General features: G+C 41.9%; 1 protein-coding gene across 1 annotated transcript in view; it reads left to right on the forward strand.

Annotated features, from left to right (window-relative positions):
* LOC116333175 (phospholipid-transporting ATPase ABCA1-like) overlaps nt 1-19,726 on the forward strand; it is a 172,603-nt gene that overhangs the window by 138,279 nt on the left and 14,598 nt on the right. Inside the window, exons 43-48 of the mRNA XM_039609524.1 lie at nt 3,931-3,993; nt 5,341-5,447; nt 8,990-9,131; nt 10,073-10,207; nt 11,770-11,873; nt 13,883-13,975. Of these exons, the coding sequence (XP_039465458.1) occupies nt 3,931-3,993; nt 5,341-5,447; nt 8,990-9,131; nt 10,073-10,207; nt 11,770-11,873; nt 13,883-13,975 (644 nt within the window). The remainder of the gene's footprint in view (nt 1-3,930; nt 3,994-5,340; nt 5,448-8,989; nt 9,132-10,072; nt 10,208-11,769; nt 11,874-13,882; nt 13,976-19,726) is intronic.

A 19,726-nucleotide genomic window follows, 5' to 3' on the forward strand; every position in this document is an offset into this window, starting at 1 on the left:
ATTACCCTCAGTACCTCTAGGTATGTAGATGTGGTGAAGACAACCAGCTGAAGTTTCAACATGAGCACGAGAATGAGCAAGAAATGCACTGAGGCTACAATTCACCAAAATTGGACAATAGGAGATCGGAAAAATGTTGTGTAATGGTGTGGGGGATATTTTCTTGGCACGCTTTGGGTCTCTTAGTGCCAATTAAGCATTGTTTAAATGTCGCAGCCAACCTGAGTGTTCTTGCTGACCATGTCCATCCCTTTACAAGCATGTACCATCTTGTGATGGCTTCTTCCAGCAGGATAAAAACCATTTAACAAAGTTCAAATCATCTCAAACTGGCTTCTTGAACTTAACAATGAGTTCACTGTACGTCATTTCCAGAGGTTGGTACTTGTTCAAGACGTGAAGAGCGGTGAGATCGAAGGGTACACGTTCTTTTAACAGGGCTGTGAAGGTAAAAGGTGACAAAAAATGTGAACCTTGGCACCCTGTGACACTGTGAGTCATGATCTGCAGTACTGTTTAAAAAAGAAAAAGGACTGTAAGTGTACATGGTTTAGCCAGAAATGCAGCATTTGAAACTCAAGACTTGAGATGTTAAAACCTAAATCTGTATTTTAGCCTTTTAGGTGCCGACATCCTATTTTCAAAGCCGTCTCATCTGATTAGATGTCGGTCTGCTTATCATGACAGCTGCAGCGGTACTCGAGCCAGAGGGGAATTATCCTTTAATTGCCTTCCTCCATACATATATCTCTCGCTTTGATGTAGCTTTAGCACCTAAAACTATCACTGAAAGGTAGTATATGTAATCCAGATTGATAAATACTGAGTGCACCTGCCAGATGGTGCTGAAAAAATGATGGATCTGTGCTACTCCTGCTTTTATCAGATGCTTTTGATGTGCCAACTGTGTAATAAATGTAATGTCATTGTTTGTCAGACTTAAATGGCAGACTGAAATTCGCATTTACTTGGGATACAAAGTTTTAAAATACCAAGAAATGTAACATTCATACTAACAAAAATCTAGCAACACTTTTTTGTTCCAGTGCAGCTCTCCAATGTGAGAACATAACCATGCACAACACTCACAGAGAAGTCTTTTTTCAGCTTTTATGAAACCAAAACAGACACTCTTATTTTAACTCAAAAGGGCACAGTGCTGTCCTTGATTTTGAATGCTAAATATCTTAAACTGTCACACTCTCCAGTAAGAACAAAGGCCTTGTCTTGTCTTTCCACAAGAGAGCAAAGCAACACTGTTTCCAAGTCACGCTGAAAGCATACAAAACCCATATGTAGCCTTCAAAGTAGAAGAGCACCAAAAAAATGCTTAATTTTGTTGGATGTTCATGATTTTTGTTTAGAATTTAACAAAACATTTTCATTTGAAGTAGAAGTTTCTATATTTTGCGCTTGTCAGAAAAAAGATGAAAGTAAATCTGTGGGAAGCCACCTTTTTATTGAAAGTGTAACCGCGCAGCCTTGACATGACGCTGACTCACAATCCAATTACAAGAAATTTTATTGTGTTCTGCATTGTTGAAGATATGATTCTGATTGGAACTTGTGTGGTCAATCTAATGGTCTGTCTTGGTTTGGACAGGCATTCATTGTGATGAGATGTTAAATATTAATGATACTGGTTATTTTTTCCTCCCCATACAGTAACAACAATATCTTGAAGCAGGATATCGCCAAAAAAGTCTCCTCTGCCTACTCAATTATAATCAAATATTCTACCTACATTTAAAGCTAAAATATGTTAGTTTAGTGAAGCTAACAGACAAACAAAGTAATTATATGGCAAATATAATAGAACAATGCACATCTAAAACACTATATATTGCCTTTAGGGCTTGGTGGAGACCTCAACATAGCATACATAGCAACATACATAGCATTTAACTAGCCAGAGCTCATATCTAAACCATATGTTAGTTTCAGAAAGTGTGCCACCAAAAAATAATACTGAAGTAAGATCACAGCCTATCTAAGATGCTCATAACTATCGCTTTACCCATTGTTTTACCTTGTTGTCTCACATTTGACACTTTTTCTGTTGCTATCCTAAGCTAACGATACCGCTGGCTAGCTTGGTTAGCCATTCAGTGTTATACTAAGTGGGACACTAATTTTGGCTAGCATAAACAGGCTTAGAAATGTACTTACTTGAAAAACTGAAGAACAAGTTCCTTTTTGTCTAGATCCAGCGAACCCTGAAAAACATGGTTCCCACCTGTGGCTGGAAATAAGGCATACTTTTAGGTCTTAATAATTTAAACATTAAAAATGTATCAATATTAATCAGTTACTTAGCAGTTCTCTATCCACTGTCTCTCGACACTATTAAATATTTCTTAACTACAGAAATAGAGAGATAATCTCTTTACTCATAGAAGCCACATTCTAATATAATATGTTTTCTGCTCTTATTTGTTTGGTTGTTTGGTTGTTTTTTTGACGGGACCATATTTAGACAAGAAGACAGTTTTCAGCTAATGATACCGCTGGCTAGCTTGGTTAGCATTTCAGTGTTTGCTAAAGGGGATGCTAATTTGGCTAGCACAAACAGGCTTAAATGACATGCTCACTTTAGAAACTGAACAACAGGTTCCTTATTGTCTACAACCAGTGAACCTGAAAAAACAGGTCTCCACCTGTAACTCTAACTGGTAACTCGAGTAACCACCCCCAAAGAACAAACATACTTTTAGGTCTTAATAATTAATTTAAACAGTAAAAATATATCAGCATTCACTACTTTTCAGCGTTTCTCTATCTCTTCACACTCTTAATTATTCCTTACCTTTACTCATAGACCTCAGGTTATAATATAATCATATGTTCTCAAACTGTTTGAAAAAAGAGAAAGAAATCAAATTAAGCAAAATTGTTTTTAGGTACAGAAAGCATCCAAAAAGGGTTTGCTGAAAGCTAATTTGCTGCCTTTATCTAGCAAAAATTAAATTTGTATTTATTTTTAATGTGAATAATTGGTTCAAATATATTTTGTGGTTTGGGAATTTTTTTCAGATTTTGAAAGTTTGAGAAGAACTGCTTTACAGTTTTCACTAACCAGCAAATTATCTGTATTTCTTTTGTAAAGCTGCTATAAAGCTGTATCATTAGCTTGTTTTCATTTTTTGGGAATAAGCCTCAAGTGGCCATTTGAAGAACTGCAGATTTTTACACCTTGACATCAGTTTTGTTTTTCAATCGAGGATGTTGTTGTATGAGCTAAATGTAATTTCACAATTAAGATTCACCCCAAGAACTCTTTGATGCAAGTAGCCATTCTCCAAAAATGATGAGGTCGTTTCATCTTCCATTTAATCGACAGTTTGTGTTGAGCGGTCTTATTAAACTGGGTTTAAGACTTCTTTAACAGAAAAGATGGCGTGCTTTTTCACCAAGGTCGTCACACTGTATTTCGAGGCCAGTGAATGTGGCCGAATGCGCTGTCCGTGCATAAAATGCTGGTCATCTAGTGACAGCGTGTTGATGGTTATTGAGGTTGCTAAAGTGGTACTCAAAGTCAAGACAGATTTGCTCATGAATGCTGTCACTGCAGTCACAAATACTCAGTTTTATGTCCTCTCTCTCTCTCCTCGGCGCAAGTGTCTAACTTTTTTTTTTTAATAGCTTTTCCCATCTGGCTCACTCTAAATGTTGCAAATTATCCCTTCTTGTTAAAATTTGTTTCCTTCGCGTTCTCTCTCGCGCTCTCTCTCTCTCTTTTCCACCTGCTTCTTCCATCTCACTTCCTCCCTGCTGCTCTGGCCTATCGCTCCATATTTTCTCATGCCATCCTCTCTGCTATCTTTCTCACTGTCTGCTTCCCACCCTCCCATTGCCTCCCGCCTTCTCGCCTTCTTTCTCTCCTTTCCTCTTGCTGGTTGGTTGATTCATTTTATTGTCTGCTCCCTGCAGGTATACCCTCGGAAGAGCACCCCCGCTGTGGACAGGCTATGTGTGGGCGTTCCTGCCGCAGAGGTGAGCCAGATGCTGCTGTATCACACAAGCACCTTCTCAAGTAGATTGTCTGTTTGCTCTTCTCCATGTTGTGGGGCTTTTTTTTAACAATCGGACTTTTGATTACTTCGCAAAAATCAGTTTCTGCAGAAAATAAAATATGAATGATATGAGTTGTCTGACAGTACTGACTCACGAGAGCACGAGGGCTTGAATGGGGCGATTGCACTGACAGCGCGAGTGCATTTCTTGACAGTTTGAGAGTGTTTGGCTCGGTGTTTTCTCAGAGTCAAATCAAAATATCTTCCATGCACTTCTCAAAGAAGACATTAGTAGGAACAGTAATCCTTATCAGGCTTGTTTATGTAGTCATACTACAGCTAAGCATGTCTCTACTAAAGATACAAGCAGGAAAGAAATGGGCGTTGTGTAGCGGCAGCATGTGGACCCAGTGATTGTTGAGTTCTGTGCACTTGGCAGAGGGAAACCAAAGCGGCCGACGCCACGGAGGGAACTGGACAACGTATCTGTGTAAAACTCATTATATCATGTGGGATATCACACACACACACTCACTGTCACATGCAGCGCAGCGCTAGAAGCTTGATTTAAACATAATCTCAAATGCTGACAGGCTTTCGTGCTCGGCGGGCTTTCCGCTAGTATCCTATCCTCCCTTCCAATGTTGACTCAAAGCCCAATGTAAATGCCAGTGGAATATTGTGATTCACGGGGCTCTGCTGATCACACACTGCATTTCCATGCATTATTTACATCAAGCTTAGCTCTCTATGCATTCGCAAGCACAGGTCACAAACAAGCAGGGATCAATGAATGACAGAAATCAAATATTTATGTCCGAGCCAGAGCACCTAAGGCGGGTCACATGACCGCGGGGCTCTGCGGGGACAACTTCCTGCCACATGCCCTCTAGAGGGAAGTAAAATCAGCAGCATCAGGAAAAAAAACAGAGAGAGAGAGGGTGGTGTTTGTTGTAGCAATTTACAGAGTGAGGAAGAAATGCTTTTCTTTCTTTTTTTTAGTATTTGTTCCTGTGCGCCTGCCGTGTTGATTTACAGTCTTGTTGTTTTGTTTGTGCACAGAATATATCAATTTGTTATTTTGCTAAACATCGAAGCAGTCGAGCATGCAATATAAACTGCAGTCCCAGTTACATGCAGCAGACGAGTATTTGCACTGTCTATAGGTAAACTTCATTAAACGTGTTAATGAGTGGTATTTATTATAAAAACCTGCGTGCTGAAAACTGGAAATGTCATCCCGGGCTGGTTTCCCCTGCCTGTTTTTCACTGATACCGTAAAACACTGTTTTCCCTAACGGACGCCCCTGCTCATTGTCTCTGCCAGTGTTTCGGCTTGCTGGGAATCAACGGAGCTGGAAAAACCACCACATTCAAGATGCTGACAGGAGACATCCCAGTCTCCAGTGGAGAGGCCTTCCTAAATGGATACAGGTGAGGCCCTAACTCCCACTAGTGCACCAAGTACCTCATCATAATTAGCCACCCAGGAAGGCTGCTCAGATGGGGATCGAGCTGTATTTTTTTATAGCTCACATCCTGTTCCACAGCTACACTCATTCTCTGTAATACCGCTTTCTATTTTTCCATCTCCGGCACTCTCACTGTCTTTGTTTTTCCCAGCTATGTAGTTCCACTATCTGTTATACATTTGGCTGTCTCTGCCTCTCCTTCAGCTTTGGTTTTCTCTCCTTACTCTGAGATTCTCAGAAATGCTGAAGACTCAGCTCTCGCCTTTTTTCCCCTCCTTACCTCTTGTACAGCTTACACATATTTCATTCCTTTTCATATCCTCACCCTGCACCCTGCTCTGTTTTTTTTTGTCTCAGCCTTGCAATATCAGTCATAAGAAATCTTTGTACATGCCAAAAACAAAAAAAATAAAAAATACCCTGACACTCGAGCACTTGAGAGAAAGAAAGTTTGCTCTTCCTTATTTTTAGGAACAAACAAGCGTGTTCCGTTGCCTTGGCGCGCATCTCTTAAGGCGCGGTTGAGCCGCGGCCGGTTGCGCGTTGCCGCGGCAGCCGTTCATTCGCACGTCTTGCAATTGACTTTGTGTTCAACGAAAAACAAGCGGCGAACAGAGCAGTGCTTTGCTCAGCAGTGTTTATGTTGATTAATGTAGGTACAAAGGAGATCAGAGAAAAATCCGAGACCTTTAGGGGGAACAAAAACTAAAAAGAAAAGGAAAAACAGATGTGATTACACCCACTCCTCTGTTTTCAGCTCATTACGCTTTCTGTGCATTGGCAAGAACGATTGGTGGAAGAGAAAAGGAAGCTTCTCTTAAATGGAAGTTTATGCTCTCATGGCAGTTGTCCCTCTTGTCTGCATCTGTGGGCTCGCTGAAAATAGCAATGCCTACATTTAGCATGCTTTTACTGTTCATGAAAAGCTAGCATGCTAACCGCAGCAGGTGGCTCATTAGCTGCCATTATTTGATAAAGACCAAGAAAGAAGTGGATTACCTCAGTTACCACAGAGATGCTAATGCACATTATCACATTTATAAGTACATATTTGGCCTAATTAACCCCTCTTGTTGGACTCCTCAGTCTTCAAAAATCATCCAGAGTTGGGAGATCTCATGCTCTATACTAAGCTAACAGCAGTGTATTCTATACAAACCCAGTGTCAAAATTGTTGAGATGCTGCCTAAGATCTAAATAAAAACAGAATACAACGATTTGGAAATCCCATAAGCCAAAATTCTATTCAAAATAGAAAACATATCAAATGTTTAAACTGAGAAAATAAAATGTAGAACATTTTGAATTTGAAAAGTCTGGACAGGCCATGTTTGTGACTGCAGCACCCTGGTCTTTTGCATAAACATGAGGAGACCGGCTGATGGTCTTTTGGGAGAGGACTGTTGTGCCTTTATTGTCTAAAAGGACAGATTTCTAGCTGCTCAACAGTCCTGAGTCTTCTTTCTTGCATTTTTTTCCATTTCACGATGTGCCAGATGTTTTCAGTTTGTGAAAGCTCAGGACTGCAGGCCAGTTCAGCACGTGGACTCTTCTACTCCAAAGTCATGTTGTTGCAGCATGTGGTTTAAGGTTGTTCTGCTATAATATGCAAGGGCTTTCTTGAAAAAGATGCCGTCTGGAGGGGAGCGTACGTTCCTCTAAGACCTGTTTATGAAACACAGCGCTGACTGTGTTTTTCCAGACGTGCAAGCCAGACTGGATGGGCCCTCTCCTCTTTACTCTGGCAAACACAACATCCATGTTTTCCAGAGAGAAGTTTTCCACTTTGTCTCCAACCAAATCAGTGAGCTTTAGCTGTAATGCCATAGTAGAGCTTTAACCTGCATTTAACCTGTCACTTGCGCACAGAGATTTCTCCAGATTCTTAGGATATTTTAGTAGAATTATGTACTGTACATGATGATATAGTCAATGTGTTACAATGTGTTTTACAGCCGCAACGCTTTTAGAGATGTGTTGGTGCCATTAACTTTAAAATAAGCAGATATCTTTCTTAAAATATAACATTTGATATGCTTTCTGCACGTTCTCATGCCAACATGTAACATACTGACGCATGTGACAAATGGTCGGTATGTTACGTGTTCGGAGGCATGAGAGCCAGATGGAATGAATCTTTACGTTCTCATCATGAATCGCTTTGGAAAACACTGTGATAGGGTCAAGGTTATGGTTAGGACTGGAGCCTCAGTTCAAAGCGTCGATTATCACCGCGAGTGCATTCTATTAATTTCAATTGAGAACCTGGAGCGCCTCATAACGACGTGGAAAGGTACTTTTCCCGTTACTATGAGACGTGTCGGACCGTGGGAATGGGCCGGGTAATGAGAATGCTCTGGTTCTATTGTAAACAAAATATGGATTAATGAGATTTGTAAACAATTGTATTCAGTTTTTATTTACATTTTACAGTTTTTCCAACTTTATCAGGAATTGTGTTTGTATTTCCAAGGCATTTTCTGGCTTGTGACACTTCCCCTCTTGTGGCCAGATGCTGCACATAAATTCCCAGCCTTATTTGTGATGGAAAATGGTGTTCAAATTTAGTCCCAAATCCATGGTAGACGCTTTGGATAGATCTGACACCGACAGAGCCTAACAGCGATTAGCTCTGAGCAGCTGTTTAGCTCATAGCAAATCAGTCAGTCTTAAAAATGTTTTTGCAAAAAATAGGAACTTTAATTCATACGGTATGATGGTACGTTTTAAGCCTGTTTCATGGATGCTTCTGATTGGAGGTCTGTAAGCTTTAATGTTCATATGAAAGGTTAAGACTGACATGAAAAAACACTGAAGCATTAACAGACTTAAATAGTAGCACTGTAGCGGGTCGTGCTTTAATTATCAAAGGACCATTACTCACTGTTATTGTGAACTTTTATTCAGAGCTAGAACTCAACATATAATTAGATTAATGGAGTTTTCGGTTCACAACACGACCTTGTTGAGCTCTAGCGGACTCCAGGCAGCAGGTAAAAGAGATTTCAAGTGAAAATTTGTTGAATGTTACTAAGAAAATAAGAGAAAAAAAATGCTGTGAAAAACATTTGTTGCTGCTGATGATGGTGAAAGTATTAATATAAGAAAATGTTTTCTGTGTATTTGTGTTTGTATTTGATAAAACAGAGAATGTGTGTTGGGGACATTTACTTAAGACTGCAAATACAGAATGTGAAATGAACCCGTCTGCTGCTTCATAATAGTCTGGAGGAATATCACTGAGGCCTTGACTGGGTCACCTCTGTTCCTCTAATTCTTATAAGTTATTGTGAATATCTGACAACTTTACTTTCTACGCCAGTTTGAATCTTCTCCTCTAAAACCCAGCTAGACGTCTACCTCAGTTATGTTGCTGTTTGCTGTACAGCTTTTGTCTCTTTGTGTTTCATGTCCTCCTTTTTATCTTACAAAGATTTATAATACAGTCTTCAGATATTTTATTAGAAACATTAAGGTCACCCAGTGTTTGTGTTTCTTCCCCAGCATCCGAACTGAGATGAGGTCCGTTCACCAGAACATGGGCTATTGCCCGCAGTTTGATGCTCTCGATGAGCTGCTGACTGGACGAGAGCATCTGGAATTTTACGCCCGGCTACGAGGGGTACCGGCAAGAGAGGTCGCCATGGTAATCTTCTTAATTGAAGCCATTGTTTCACTCCTGGCTAATGGTGTGCATCACCACATCTGCACCATGGCTGGTACCAAGTATAGACTAGATAGAAAGCTATTGAAACAGCACCGTTATATTTCTTTAGTTTTAGATTATTTTGTTTGTTTGTTTGTTTGTTTGTTTGCTGCATCGAACAGAGTGCATCTAAAATGCATGTAGGGCAAAGTGAAGTACATGTCAAAGTGATAGATAACCTCTATGAGAGAAGCCATACATAATGAAAAATGGTAGAAGAAAAGGAGCAGCTTGTGGGTTATGGCTCTGCATTATTCACAATGCCCAGTGGTGTGGCCCGCCCTAGGCGGCCTCCCCGCACTCCTCACACTGCCCGCACTCCAGCACTCAGATCAAAAGAGGAAAAGGCTGCCGGTGACCACAGGCCTCAGACCTGGTGCCAGGGCTTTGATGCCTTAGCTTCAGTGCAAAAGGACACAGTTCTGTGCGACTAACAAAGCTCTTAACTTTGCTGCAAAAATTTCCTCACTGCCAATTCTTTTTTTTCTTTTTTTTTTTTTGCAATGGCAAGTCTCCATCCAAACAAAGTCCCCGTGCCTTATTTGCATAATCAATAAACAAATGCATCCACGTGCATGAAAGGAATTCATTGGTGGTCCTGCAGCCTTCATTTATTGCAGCATGCACATCCACGGTTCTGGCCACGCTCCTGCTTTCTTGTGTTTGATGAGATGTTGTTGAAAACAGTAAAGTACCTGCACAGACCTGCCATTAAAGTCTCACGGTGACACCAGCTGTCACGCCCTGTCCTTGAAAAACCACACAGCTCACATATAATAGTCAAAATATCATCCATCACGCTATCACGAGTCCGGTGATGGGGCTCAGGTGAACACTCCTCTCAACACCATAATGGCTGCTCTGTTTTCTCTCCTCCATAGGTGGCTGAGTGGGGAGTCCAGAAGTTGGGGCTAGCCAAGTATTCCAACAAGTCAGCAGGAACCTACAGCGGCGGGAACAAGCGCAAACTTTCTACAGCGATAGCCCTGATCGGCTGTCCTCCAGTGATTTTTCTGGTGAGATTCAGCTTTATTGATATTGTGTATGTGGTGTACAGCATAAGCTGTTTTCTCTTTAAATACACACATGCAGCAGCGTGAATACGACAGGTTTGAATGTCTAGTTAAAGAAGAAAGAATAAGGTACTGATCAGACTTGCAAACCCCTACTGAAGGATTTTTTAAGTACATTAATTGCGGATGAGCAGGGTGTGCTTCTCAGAGGTCACTCAGTGGTCGTGTTTTAATTCAATTTCACTTTCCGGGAAAAAGCACCGGTCCTTTTGGAAAAATGTGGAGCAGACAGAATTGTGTTTGCACATATTAAGTCCTTCTTCATCAGATCTTAAAACCGAGAGCCAACACATTTTCTCACCCGTGGAAGAATAATGGAGGAGTGACCCAGAATGTGCCGTGCCGCGTGTTTTCAATTAATGTGTATTAGGAAGTCGTGCCGTGGCATTATGAGGGACAAACTTCAGCGGCCTTAAGCACTTGGAGCTTCACACGGGGGCTCGCTTAATTAAAAACCTTTCATCATGATTTTTGCAAAGCTTCCGCAACTCAGTCAGCGTATCACATGGTCTGATGTCATTTCCTGAGGTTTGATGGCAAAATAAAATCGAAAAATCTACACTTTAATGCCTGTTTTCACCCCCTTCCCTCCAAAAAAATGTCTCCAACTATTCAACATTATTCCTGTTTCATTTGCTGCCCGTCAGCTGTAATTAACACATTACTTTGTTTCATTTGCAGCAGTTCATTGGATTACGCTGCTAATAATAATTTTATTTAAGTAATGACTTCATCCATGTTAAATTAAAGATGTAAAGGAGTAATCTTTCCAGACGTTTCTGCCTCAATTTGTAAGCTATCAAGCTGCGCTGTGCTAAACCTTGAGCCAGGCTAGCCTTCATTCCAAGTCAGCGGGGGACCCTGTGTTGTCAGCTCCCCATGTCAATTTCGCCACTGCGCGCGAGCCCAATGAGCCCAGGCGGCCTTGAGGCAGCGCCACATAGAGTTTGCACGGGGACACATTGGGCATGGCGATGGAAATGCCCCGTGGGATTTGTAGGATTCTGCTAGTGAGGACAGAACCAGGCGCGGAACGAAGCCAGCCTGTGGACCGAGTACTGTCGATGTCTAATCAGGCATGGACAGACAAGCCCCGAGGAAAAGGAACCAGCGAGTGACTGAGATGTGTGAGCGTGCGCTGCGCTCCGCTGGTGTGTGCTTCATGTTTATGTTCCCATCATGTGAACATGGGTCTGGTCAGAATTCGCCTTTGTAGTGCAGAGCCTATAGAGCTCTCACTTGCGCTGAGCAGATTCAGCAGCCTTCGGCACAGATTTGGACCACTGCTCCAAAAATATTCCCTCTCGTGATGTTTTGATGATGATGATCGGAAAGAGCTAGAGCCTAAAAATCCATGTGATTCTTTTTTTTTTTCCCTTTTCATTTCATCACCTCTCTGAAATCACACACATCCACAGCTTACCTGCTCGCGTGCGCTGCCTGACAGCTCATTCTTAAGAAGAAGCCCGGAGTGGAACTGACTGAAAGCTTTTTATTTATTGCAGGATGAGCCGACCACCGGGATGGACCCCAAAGCCCGACGCTTCCTGTGGGACTGCATCCTGAGCGTCATCAGAGAGGGACGCTCAGTCGTTCTCACATCACACAGGTGCCACATCGCTCATCTATCGATTCTTATTCCTTTATTTATTTGGTGCATTCACACCAAGATGGAGTCCAAATATTTTGACTCTTCACCAGGGAAAGCACAGCACCCAAACAGTCCACCAATGAAAGCGAGCTATAAATATTGTAATTATAATTGATTGGAGCCACACTTTAGTTGAAAGGTATTGTTTCCTGTGTGGCAGTTAATATCGGCTGCCAGAAACACACTGGCTGCTATAAAGCTTTCATGAAGCGTGAGGGCATATTGACTGACTGCCGCTTTTTTTTTTTCTTTTTTCACCTCTGTGAAAAGAGAAACTGTCAATATCAGTGCTGCAGTCTTTTCATTATCCAAGGCTTCCCGGAGCAAAGTTAAGTTTACTAAGTATTTCTTCTGTAGCGCTGGCCACCAATTTAAGATATGGCGGGGTTTTTTTCTTTCTTTTTTTTTAGCAAAGATGAAAAATTAAAAGCCACATTTCTCCGGGAAACCCACAACGTTGATGGCCCGAGTCGATATGGAACATTTAACAATTTGCTGCCTGTTTGTTTGACCGTTTACCAAACCCGAGTCGTATGTGAGGCTGGCAGGCGGTGCCTGTGGAATGAATGATTCTTATTACATGTGCTGCTTTCGTGGAGAAATAAAAGGCGTTTGTTGTCCCGGGCACGCCGGCTGAGCTGCATCCAATCGTCCATGTCATGACCAGGTGGTTTTGTTTTGTTAAGTGGCGCGCTCGCCAGGTTTTTACAAAGTCATAATCCTAATTGCGTCATTCCTCAGAAAGGCATCGCAGGTTCTGCCCCGGATACAAATGACTCGTGCTCAGTCGCGACGCCGAGCGAGATAAAAAATTAGAGGGTGAGTACTACAGATGGGCCCTTCGTTTCCCTCTAATTACCGAATTTGCCGTCCGCTTTAGATGCTCGAATTTGAACTGTGACTCAGCATGAGTGGGTGAGTGAAGGTGTGAGTCCACATGGTCTAAAACAAGAGCACTCAGCAAGTGCAGCTCCCCCCCGAAGGGAAGGGGCTGTACTTAAACTTTGATGTTTTATGCTGATATCAGCATTGGTTATATGGAAATCCCCAATAATGACAACTGCATCGTTTTCATGAATCATTTGTGCTGATGTCAGGATTGTTAATGGAAACCTAGTGTAGTATATTAAACTTTTTGTGAAGTCATATAACGTTGTATTAAAAAATAGCATTTTAAAGAGTTCAAACAAAGAAAGTGCTCATGTCCTCCAATCACTATTATATTGCTTTAAAGTTTAGAGATGATCCAATAGAAACTAAACATTTTAATGAATTCGTGTGACCCTGACCTTTGACCTGTGCCCTTAAATCATTATTTTCTCATCTCCACCCATATGGTTGGAGCAGAGTTGGCTGAAATCTTTTGCTTCTATTAGCTGTAAAAACCTGAGATTTTAAGACGGATTCATGAAGTGAGTAATGTTTTAAAAATCTCTGACATCACTGTGATGTCGTAGGCAAAAATAAAACGGTGTGTTGTACAGCTCTCTCCATGCCCTTTCATATGATATGTTACTCAATATGGTTTCTCTATATTTTTTTTTAACTTGGGTGCTGATAATGAAGGTCAAGGTCAAATGTTTAGCCAAACTAGGTGCTTGTTACCCTGAATGCCTCGTATATTGTTGTGTAATTTAAAGAGGATCCTTAAAAAATCGTGGCTAATATAAAAAGTTTTTATTGATTTTCAACATTGGTGTGATCTTGACCTGAGTTTCACCAAAATTAACCAGCTCGAGCTGTTTTTAGTATCCACCATCACACAAAATTTTAACGTGATATCTTGAAAACTGTGGACGCTAAACTGCTTTGGGGAAGGAAAACTTGAATTCTTTCTATTATAAAAACATTTAACCTTAAATGGAGCAGGTGTCAGAAGTTACAGACATAGACGAAGGCGTCTGGATTTTTTAAAATTATTTATTTGTTTTTGCTACTTCACAAGTCTCCTCTCTTTCTTTCAATAGCATGGAGGAGTGTGAAGCCTTGTGCACACGCATGTCCATCATGGTAAATGGTCGCTTCAAGTGCCTCGGGAGCATCCAGCATCTGAAGAGCAGGTAAGGATGCTTTGGGGTTTTTTGCCACTAAAACAAAGACAGAGAAGAGGAGAAGAAAATAAACCGCAAAAATCTTTGAAGTAACTTGAGTTGAGATGAAAGAAATCCCTGTCTCCCACTGAGGCGCTCTGTTATTTATACTGTGTATATAAATAACACAAAACTGATAATAAAAAGAATATAGGAGTAGATTTAGGTTTTCAAGGAAGAATGAGAAACCTTGCTTATAATACTTGGATTGTTTCATTAAGAAAGAGCTCAGGAGGAGAGCCGCAAAAATGAACAGAGTTTCAGCAGAGAGTGCGTTGCGTTCGCTCTTGCGCTGCGATGCTACAAATGTTAGGCAGCATGTTCGTGAGGGTGCTGCTAGTTAACAGGGCTGACTGTACTGATGATAACTAGAACTTCAGCATTGTTATCATTAATGTATATAATGTATGATAATCTGAAAAATTAGTGTATGATTGCAGTTTGAATAGTTAACGCTACAAACTCCGTCACTTTTTGCCAAAAAAGACAAAACGCAATAAACAAAGTCATGGATGATTTGACTGACAGATTATAGACATGACAGAAATACTGTTACTGGGATTTTTTTCATATCCATCATAAATGTGAAATGACTCATTTGTAGTATGTTTTATTTGCTTAGTTTATCGTGTTTCATTTAGCAGTGAAATACTGTGGTAAAAATAAACACATGTTAATACTGTAAACGACCCATAGCAGTAGACATCCTTCTCTTCTCATCGCCTTCATTTCAAACCTTGATGTAGTCTTTCTCTTTCAAATTTTCTCCATTTACGTACTCATCAGCCACTTCTTTAGGTACACCCTTTCAACTGCTCGTACAAATATCCAGTTGGCCAATCACGTGCTCGCAACTTAATGCATTTAGGCATGCAGCCATGGTCAAGACGGGCTGCTGAAGTTGAACCTGAGCATGAGAATGGAGGAGAATGGTGGTTGAAGAGAGTTGTTGGTCCTGAGTGTTTCATAAACTGCTGATCTCATGGGATATTTCCACACAGCCACCTCTAGGGTTTACAGAGAATGGTCTGAAAAAGAGAACATATTCACAGAGTAGCAGTTCTGCCAGTCAATATCAGACAGCAGACAGCAGAAGAGTTTATATAGACTGCTTTAAGCTGACATCAAGCAAGTAATTACTCAAATAAACACTCATTTTAACCACAGTATGCATCTCTCCAAATGTCACCAAAATTGGACAACAGAGGGTTATAGAAACGTTTCCTGATCTAATGAGTCTCAATTTCTGCTGCAGTGGATTTGGCATAAAAACATGAAAGCATCATGTTATTGGTGGTGTAATGGTTTGTCGTACCATCTTCTGATGGCTGTTTCCAGCATGATAACCATGCACAGTGTCACAAAGCTTAGATCATCTCAAAATGGCTCACTGTACTCAAATGGCCTTCACAGTCACCCAGTAGTGCACCTTTGGCATGCTGTGGTGGAAGAGGAGATTCACATCATGGATGTGCAGCACCTGTGTGATGCTGTCATGTCAATATGGACCAAAATCGTGCTGTGAGGAATTAAGGCTAATATAAAGGCAAAGGGGGTCCAAAGTGGTACTGACAAGGTGTAGGTGTAGAAAACGTGGCTGCTGAGTATATATACAGCTGTGCTTTTCATTATGACCATATTTACCCATAGTAACTGTGAAAGCTCTAACCTCATATATTCAGACACAAGACTAAGTAGTTTATTTTCCATATTGACACAGTCACGTATGGAGGACTGGCGTTTCCGTTGCAGATCTTTCGCCATTACCTCAAATTCACATTTGTTTCTCTTCTCACCCATAAATTCTGTTTCCATCGTCTCTGTCCTTATTCACAGCGTGAGTGGCCATTGATATTCTTCATGGCTTTTAATGGGTTTCTTACATCTCTCCATCATAGATATCCCCTGCTGTTAACTCTTAGCGCTCAGGTCTGCTCTCTGATATTCATCTGACATTTTCCAAGTCCAGCACGTACGCCCCGAGCCCTGCATGTAACAGTGAGGCCAATCCATTACCTTAGCTACAGTGTTGTGACATTATTATTACCACTCCTTAGTGCAAGCTGGTAACTGCAAGAACATTACACACACACACACACACACACACACAAGCACTGCATTCATGACAGGAATATGTCGTGGCAATCTCTGGGTGCAGGGAAAGATCAATACACCTGGGATGAGGGGTGGAGCAGACCATTTTTCAAGTTGTGCGGGGGATTAGCAGAAACGCCTGGAGGAGCAAGGAGGGGCCACCGGTGTCAAGGGTAGTTCCTATCAAGTATGTTAATGTCATATAAAACATCTGGGCTTTTAGATCACTGCAGGGAGAGAATAGGTAGATTATACATGGTGATAAAAAAAAAAGAGTGAGAATTGGGGGTGATAGGAGCTAAGAGGCAGAGCACTGGAGAGGAAGAGCAATCAGGCCCACCCAGATGTTCGTTGATCCTGCGTGTCAATTGCATCCTGTCGGTAGGGGCACGGGCAGGGTGGGGTAAATAATGCATGAACTGCACAGGAAGTATAGGACGGGTAAGAGCCTCCAGAGCACGGGTGGAGTCTGGAGAGGGGATGGACGAGGGATGAGGACAGAGGATTAACACGTGTCCTACTTCACTCCACGTGATATCAGGTAAAAGGGACTCTCAAATCACAAGACAAGCGAGCGAGAGGAAAGTCAGATAAGCGTGACGTCTGCCTTTTTTTATTGGGTGGGGGGGGGGCACTTTTATTTTAGATCTCACACGGACAATTTACATGCCGCTGAAATGCTATCGCTCAGTTCTCGCCACGCAGTGAATAATTTCTAATTAAGCATCCCTATCTCCGCTGCGTTTGCTGTAATTAATGTTTCATGAGGTGTGGGACCCCGTTAATGACTGAAAAGGCAATTAAGGAATGTCTTCTCTGTTTTCTTTTCTCGTCACTATCCTGCCACATGTTTGTGCTGTCGTGTTGTGAGACACGCGCACACACACACACACACACACACACACACACACACACACAAAACACAACTCACCCTTGAATAGCCATCATTTTGTATATGCCTCCACATTCTGGCTGTAATGGGGAAATGAAGGGGCTGTTTTTCACAAGTGCACAAGCAGCTGCCAGTCAGACCAGCGGGGGTTGAAGTAGGGGGTGGGGTGGGGCATTGCGATGGTGGTGCACGCCGTTGCCACACGGCATGAGCGGATGACCTGCAAAGCTGGGGGGGTGGGGGGAGCTCCTTCTTCCCTGTCCCATTTTCCCATCTCTTTTTCATCACAAACCCTCGAGAGGAGTGCAGATCTCTCTCCACGGGGGCAGCGCTCACATTTTGACCCCCTGTTGCGCACATGTAATACATGCTCACCCCTACCACATTCTCAACTCTTGCTCCCACCCGTCACCTCCCCCGACTGACTCTTCTCCTTCAGAAGCCTCTCACCCTATTACTCTTATTTATTCCCGACTCTCTACGAAGGTGGCGAGGCTTTCAGCCCAGTCATCCAAGTCCTTGTTAGCACTGCCCCCTTTAGTTTATGTGTATTTATCACACAGATGCCCTTCTGCTGCTTCGACAGCAACGCCCCCCCACCCTTCCCGCACCCACCCCTGCCTTTGGCGTATTAGTCAACCCTCAAATGAGCCAAAATGGCCCATTTTAGACCACTAGAGAGGTGGTCAGTGTGAGAGAGGAGCTGAAGATTCAGTAGGGTGGTGCGTTTCAGAGAAATAGGGCAGCCATCTCGAGTAGCCTCTCCACTATCTTCCACCATGGCTGTTAAAAACACCCTGTCTTTTTTTTTTTAACCTGCCCTGGCATTGAGCCGCTCAAATCAATCACACTTCTAGAAATTTATGAAAGGCTGACGGGCATGGGGAGAAATAAATAAGTATAAAATGCACAAGGGGCTGTAAATAGGGCTTCAGTCTAGCAGCATGCTAGTCTGAAGGCTCCCAGGTGTTAAGTAAACCCAAATGAAGTGGAGGAACCAATAAAAGCAGCTTCAAAGCTCCCCTATAATCTTGTCAGTTAGGAAGGACACCCACTAGCCTTTGCAGGATTTTTCACTGATTGATATCATTCATATCCCCACTTCACCGAGTAGCTGCGGTAAGCACACCCCACAGCCTCCAGTCTGATTTTCTCCTTGCTTAAAGCACATCATGAAATAAAAGTAGGATGCAAAGTGCCTTAAATGCATTAAGGTAATGTGCTTTGAGCGCTGAGGAGTTTTTTACAAGAGCGGTGTAGAAAAGTTTGGATCCATCCCCCTACCCGAAGTTGACGTTAAGAGAAGTCCAATAAACTCGCCTCCCACTCACTCTGCGTCAGCTCTGCAGGTGTGCCATTAACTAAATAGTTTACGGCTTTTAAGTGCATGTCACCCACGGAGATGAATGACAAAATAATTCTCTTTACGGTGTACAGCGCGTCGCCAGTGCAGGTGTAATTTAACCTGCCAGAACATCGGTGGTCACAGATGAGGTGCAGTATACGTCCCGTCCATATGTTGTTATTCAAGATGAGCAATGTTGATTGTGGATTGATAGCAAATAACCAAAATTGATGAATTGCACAGGTGACGCTTTTATCAATATTATTATTTTTGGTTTATAAAGCTCATGCTTATTGAAAATGCAGTAGTCATAGCTTTTACAAGCCACAGGATGGCCTTCATATGAGCCCATGCCAATGCCTTGTAAATCCATCTTAGATATATCTTACCATGCTATCACACAGGTAAATTAAAGTAACACCAAAGGTGACCTTGTGTGTTCATTTACAGTCCCATAATTTACTCTCAGACTCTGCTACAGTAGCTTTAAGTGATTCACAATTCAATAGTGATCTTGGGCCTTCCTTTTGAGCCAACTTTCCTTTGATTGGCTGCCCCTCACAAACTCCTTTCAGCTGCAGTTTTGTTTGGACTTGAGCTGTCGAGGACTGTTCCCTGTGACATCACAAAAATTAAAAAAAAATCTTTTTCTTGGTAGCCTGAAGCCAGCTCTTTTAGGTCATAGAGAACATTTGGACACACGTGACATCATTAATTGAAACTGTAACAGTTTCATATGAGCCCACGCCTAACAGTAACATAGTCTCTCTTTAAATAAGGTTTTACATATCATGACATAAAAATATAATCTGGTGCTCAGCAGGTCAATACAATCTCAGATAAAGAACAACACGTGGCAATTATGTCATGTCATTATTTATTTAACCAAACTAAGCCAAAATGCAGAAGTAGCGTGAAACACTGAGCGCAGCCTTACTTAATTTTAAGATCAGTTTTTTTTTTTATTATGGACCTATATATAACACCTTAGCAATGATAGAGGTTGTTTTTAATAAGACTTTATGTGATAGTTTGAACTTGTTCATACGTTTTATTTAAAGCTGATTTAAGTAAATATACACTGTTGAGGCATAACATTATGATGATCTGTCTAGTATGTTGTTGCCATTTGGCTGCCAAAACAGCCCTGACCCACTGAGGCATGGACTCCACTTGTCCCCTGAAGGTGTGCTGTGGTATCTGCACTAAGTGTTAGCAACAGGTCCTTTAAGTCAGGCTTGGCCAACTCCAGGCCACGAGGGCCGGTGTCCTGCAGGTTTTAGATATCACCCTGGGTCTACACACCTGAATCAAAGGATTAGTTCATTACCAGGCCACTGGAGAACTTCAAGACATGTTGAGGAGGTAATTTAGCCATGTTAATCAGCTG

Source organism: Oreochromis aureus, linkage group 3 (genome assembly GCF_013358895.1).
Source record: "Oreochromis aureus strain Israel breed Guangdong linkage group 3, ZZ_aureus, whole genome shotgun sequence".
In the NCBI taxonomy this organism is placed as follows: Eukaryota; Metazoa; Chordata; class Actinopteri; order Cichliformes; family Cichlidae; genus Oreochromis; species Oreochromis aureus.